This window comes from Malus domestica, chromosome 01 (genome assembly GCF_042453785.1).
Source record: "Malus domestica chromosome 01, GDT2T_hap1".
NCBI classification, from domain to species: Eukaryota; Viridiplantae; Streptophyta; class Magnoliopsida; order Rosales; family Rosaceae; genus Malus; species Malus domestica.
In genome coordinates, this window is record NC_091661.1 from 19,046,197 (window position 1) to 19,052,196 (window position 6,000).

The 6,000-nt window shown below is 40.0% G+C and overlaps 1 protein-coding gene across 1 annotated transcript; it reads right to left on the reverse strand.

Annotated features, from left to right (window-relative positions):
• Positions 1–2,599: 2,599 nt before the first annotated feature.
• Positions 2,600–5,439, reverse strand: LOC103415544 (transcription factor MTB1-like). The gene has a single exon (XM_070824225.1). It carries the CDS (start codon positions 4,760–4,762, stop codon positions 2,921–2,923), a length of 1,842 nt encoding a protein of 613 aa, XP_070680326.1. The 5' UTR covers positions 4,763–5,439; the 3' UTR covers positions 2,600–2,920.
• Positions 5,440–6,000: the final 561 nt, after the last annotated feature.

A 6,000-nucleotide genomic window follows, 5' to 3' on the forward strand; every position in this document is an offset into this window, starting at 1 on the left:
GCATTCATGCACCACGATCTTCACATGACATGCACTGCCTTTTAAATGCTCTAAAAATGCTACAAGCACACCACAAACGACATGCTTTTGTTATTTTGGAACTTTCAATATATTTGAGGAAGCCAGAGAAGCAAGTTCCAAAATTGGGGCAAACACTGCAAAGGCCGAAGAGAAGTGGGCACAAAAGGAAATGCCTAAACAACACATGCGCAGTTGGACTTCTTGTCAATCCTCCACTTTTGGTCACATGTTTTTAGTATTTTTGCATTTTGCAACCATACATATTACATATCTATATACTATTATATATAAAGCAGAAGAAGTTAGGCACATAAAAGCACAAAAGTGGGCAGGGGTGTGTGTGTTTTAGGGTTCATATTTATCCAAATTCCTAACCCTAACCATGGAAGATGGCATTTGATATTATAGTAAAAAGGAAACACACTTTAATATCTGTTTTGAAAAAAAATTCTCGTTAACTTTGCTATTATCATTGCACCTACCTGTTAGATTATTGTTTGAGTGTTTCTCATTAAAATTATTTGTTCTCGACGTGATTAGTCAGAATGTTTGAAAATTCTATTGTGCTCCTGCGTATGACATTGCACCAAAGCAATGCATGATTGAATGTGCAATTTAGAAGCGAAACAACAAGAATGCAACGACTAAACATTCAAAATAGATATTACAAACCAGTAGCACCCTAAAAATTCCCCTTGATGTCATTGTCATTGCTTTTTCTCTAAGTTTTCTTTTAACTCTTCACAGTCCTTGGCCTTTTTTTCAGCACACATGGAGCACCTGCCTTCGGTCAAAATCTGCTTCACTGGTCACTGGTCAAGCCAATTGTAGAACTCAGGTACCATTTGGACCACATTCATCTATTACTCTTGAGACCCAAGTGACTTTTATTCTTTTACTCTTATAAGTTTTTTTGCTAATTATGTATGCTGATTTATTGGATCCTTGGCCTCAATTTTCTTGCTTTTTTTCTCCTCAAATTCTTTTATGGTAAAGGTTTAGACACCTCAATTTCTTTATAGAAAGTAGAAGTGTGAAAAGGGATGGCCTAAATTTGGAGGACAGGATCTATTCCTTTGCTCCTTTTCATGTGCATTTATGCAAATCTCACTTCGACTTGCCGATATCAGAATTCTATTATGTTTCGATGTATTTAGCAGTTAAAATATTTGATATTGGATTCTAAATCAAAGATTGAACAATAAAAAATCTCAGTGTATAATAAACTCGGAAGCATACTAAAAAATCTCCACCAAGGAAAGTGAGAAAAAGATTGAGAAACTAAATCTAAGAATGTTCCTACATTTGGTTAATGCAGTTGCATCCAGTAGTTTCAATTTGCGAAATACAAATCAAAACGACTGTCATCACAACAACCAAACTAAAAGCGGCTTCAGCGCCAGCTAGGGTTCATCTCTGCACCGGAAATTCTGTGTTCAAATTGGCGCACCATTCTCCCAACGTTGGTCGGCCAGATATTAGAAACTATATAAATAAAAAGCTGAAAATAAGTACAAAAATAGTTGTGAGTAGCTGCCCCTTGTGAAAAGCATGTTGAGGTAACAGTTACCTACCCGTGACAGCAGTTACAATTGCAGGAACAAACAAGGAAAATGTGGACAAGGGGATGTGAAGGCACCACACCAATGCATGTTACCTCAATTATGCGACAAGCACGAAACATCTGCATACCAAAAGTCGACCTCTGCTCTTGGGAGGAGGATTGTCTACCCTCCAAGTTTCGGTGCCCTTCCATACCCTCCTGTTTTGTGTGGTCACGGTTAAGCCACGTTAATATTTTATATTATTTTTTTTATAGAAATAATAAGACAAAAATGAATAATAATATAAAATATTAACGTGATTTAACCGTGACTACACAATCAGGAGGGCATGGGAGGGCACGGGAACTTAGAGGGTAGACAATCCTCCTCCCTGAACCACAAGACTTCACACGTATTGTCACATCCCCACCAATTGACATTTCTAATTTTACGACTTTTTTCTCCATATTGAAAAATTGGCAATTACATGGCACAAGGGAACATGCGTCTATTTTTTTCCTGTTGAAAAATCTCCAAAAATCAACTCCGCCCTCGAGGAAATGGCAAAAATCTGAGGTGTAACCGGATGTTATCTCCCTTTCTGTATCTCTCAAATCAGGTCATTTGTCAACTCATCACGAGATGTGAGAGATACTGAGAGGGGTAGATAATGGGTTACAATCCCCACAGAGATAACAAGGGAACCCAAAATTTGGAAGAAGAGCAAGAAGAAAATAAACTAGTTCTCTAAGTTTCAGATGCATTCAACCAAGAATTTTATGGAGAAGCCCTCAAAACTTTCTATCACAGTTATTCATCGTATCGATTCACAATTCAAAAAGGAAAGGAAAATGAAGGAGAGGGCCAAAAGCCTTAACAAGATAACTGAATTCAAATGTCGAATCTGGGTAAGAATTCATCTAATCCTCCTCTGACAGCAGAAGAATATACTACATATACATATATATATATATATATCGACGATATCATCCAGTAAAAAAAACAGTAGTGATGATGGATGGTAAGAATGCAAATGGAGAGAAAACAATGAAACTAAGATTTAAGAAACAAAATAAATCTATCAGTTTCTTCATAACCAACAATTTGAGGGTCGGTTATACTTACAAATGTAATCGACCTTGCAAGAATACTTATCACAAACTATGTATGCTATAAAATAATCAGAGAGATTTTGCCCCCCTACTTGGTCATTAAGTAGTTATTTGTCTCTAATTCTAGCTAGCAATGCTATTCCTTTTTGGATTCCCTGCTGTATATCAAAAACATCTGAAGAAACTTTTAAATGGGTTCTTTCAGTACTATACCTATGGACTATGTTAACTGCATTGCTCGCACTACCCGACTGATGACAATGAATGTAACGAGTTGGATTCCCGGGAAAATGCTGCAATCAACTTCTCCTTCGTCAACCGCTCCGATCCTTGAGACTTGACAACAAATGTATGGAGCACAGTGTCGTCTGCTGATGCAAGTTTTGACTCAACAACCGTGATCTGTGCCTCTTTGAATGCTTCGATGACTCTTGATGCAGGGTGTGAATCCAAAGGGCAGCTCACCCTTACAATAACCTCGTCATTAACAGCTTGAATATCCACATCAGGTGCCTGGTTCTGAATTTCCATACCTGAGCTAGCCCCCAAGGCCGAAGCATCTCTTGAAGTGCCCCCGAGATTCTCCCTCTCTGCTTCCATGACTTTAAGCTTCGCCTGGAGCTCGTTGATGTAAGCAATGGCATCTCCCAACAAGGATGCTTTGTCCATCTTGGATATATTGGGCACAACAGCTCTTAAAGCATAAAACCGCTGGTTTAGCTTCTCCCGCCGCTGCCTCTCTGCCTCCACATGATTGAGCGGTTCTTCTCTTCCATTTGCAGGCTTCCTACCCCTTTTCCGTGGCCTCCTTTCATCAGCTGTGCCTGGCTGGTCTTCCTTGCATGGAGCTTCAGCATCTGAATTTTCAGAATCCACACCAATGGGCCGGGGAGCCACAGAAGGCCTTGAAGTGGCCCCTGAAAAGTCGATTTGAATCGGCACCTGCTTCTGTGGTTGATATTGGTTATGACGAAAATCATCCCTGACCCCATTGACAAGTTCCTGTAAATTATTCACCGGACTTTGAGAAGCATACATCTCAGTTGGGCTCCCCTGTTTCACATCGTGAATGTGCGGCCAACTTGAACCATGAATACCATTTGGAGGACTTGAAAATGCAATCCTATTCCCATTTGAGTACACATCCCAGGGCCTCTCCTCCAACTTTCTAACAGCAAGTTTTTCTCTATAACGAGGCCGAACTAAGTTTCCTGAGTTCAAATCTTGCCCGAAAATCTTGGGAACTACTTCCCCTCTCTCCACAGGGCTCAGATTCGTTAGTTGGACATTTTCATCTCTCCTCCTTCCAATCATCGGCACACCTGCCACTGGCTTAGCCCTCATGTGCGAGGACTGTGTAGAGAACAGTGACCTTATGGACTGCAACAACTCTAAACGCTCCCCTATGCATCTCACTGAACCCAATTCAACTACACCAACATCTGTTGGGACTAAAACAATGGTCTGAATTCCAGCAGACTTAGCAAGAAACGATCGAACGCAATACTCCGACCCTGATTTCAACAAGTCCAAGAGCCAGACATGCTCCCCAGATGCAAAGCACTTGCCAGGACCCTCCTCTCCTCTTGGAAACGAAAAATACATGGAGGCAAGCAAGAACATCTCCATATCGGTGACCCGGTCTAATCCAAGAGCACCATTATACTCATCTGAGCTCCCAAACAAATTGTGTAACTTTTGCAGCACTATCTTCCTCATCCTCTGCTGGGTCCCATCCTCAAGGCTAAGACCGAGAATCCTCCTGGTTTCGGACTCTTCACCTTCCTTAGGCTCTCTACAAGAACCATCACCCCAACACAAAACCCAATCCCCAGACTTGGACCTAGAAATCTGCCAGAAAATGGCATAATTCCAGCTAAAATTCGATGCATTCGGACGCTCCACGAGATCCGAGAGCTTGTTGTGCAAATTCTCATCAGTCCCGATACCCATACATGAATTCTCATTCGAGGAAACCGCGCTCGAAATCAAGTAATCGAAAGCTCTGGTTCCTAAAACTGCAGCAACCATGGCTTTATCTTCATCATCCCAAACCCCTCCTCCTAAACCCATCTCATTCTTCATCTCCAAAATCCAGAAAAATCAACCACCGTACAAAAATGGAGCTAAAAATTTCAAACACCAGATCAAATCTCAGCCCCAAATACAACCTAAAAATGAAAAATCCCAACTTTTTTTACTAAAACAAAATCTTTATACATTCAACAAAATCAAACACTCCCACCAGGACTACAATTTCAGATCTCAAAAGCCGATAATTCTAAGTAAAAACCAAAACCCAGCAAAAATACAACAAAATAAATCCAGAAAACACAAAGGGTTAGGAAAAAACTACACACACCAGCTTCGGCAAAACAAATGAGATCATGAGGAGATGATTGCGCAAGGCAGCGAAGAAAGAAGAGTGTTGGGCACAGCAACCATTCCCGGAAAGTGAGAAAAAACAAAAAATTTCTCGGAAACCAAACAGGCAGCGATGTCACGAACAATAACGACAGCCCAGAAAAAATACCAAAAAAAAAGGTGCGGCCTTTGGTTCGTGAACTTCGTGTAAAAGCAAAAGTGTGGTGGGTGGAGAGAGAGAGAGAGAGAGAGAGAGAATTAGAAACTGGGTTTTGTAACGTTTGTCTTCTGTCTTCTTTGTTGTTGGACTCTCTTCCTCCTAAATCCTGACAGCACGAGTGAACCGTGGTTAAAAGCTCCGATTTGGGGTTAATTTTGAACCGTGGTTGAAGCTTTCGGTTTCAGGGTTTGAGAAGTAGTCGGCAGAGATTCTTGTGTGTGTACGTTTGACAAATGAGAAGCACATGTCAAAGAATGGGAAATTTGAAAATAATTAAAAATTAAGGGTTTGTTTGGTATCTTATTTGAAGATTTTATCATTTCTCAAAACATTTTTTAAGAACATTTCTTGAAAACAATTTTCTTTAAGATTCAAAAAAGTGATTGGTTTGAGATTTAAAAATGTTAAATCTTACGACTTAAACTAGACAAAGAGATCTAAAAAGAGAGGGTCACAAGAGAGGGAGAAAGAGGAGAGAGGAAGAAAGAAAGTAATAGATGATTGAAGGAAAGAGAAAGAAGGGAAAGGATCAGACGAGATAAAGAGGAAGAGGAGTGAGAGAAAGAACCAAGAGAATGAAGATAACTGATTGGATGAAAGACGAAAAAGGTAAAAAAAAAGAGGAAAGAGAAAGAAGAAAAGAGAGAGATAGATTTGGAGTGGGAGGGGAGAAGGGAGATAAAAGAAATGAGTGAGTTTAAGTTTAAAAACTCTAAAAACTCACTTTTTATGTTTTTAG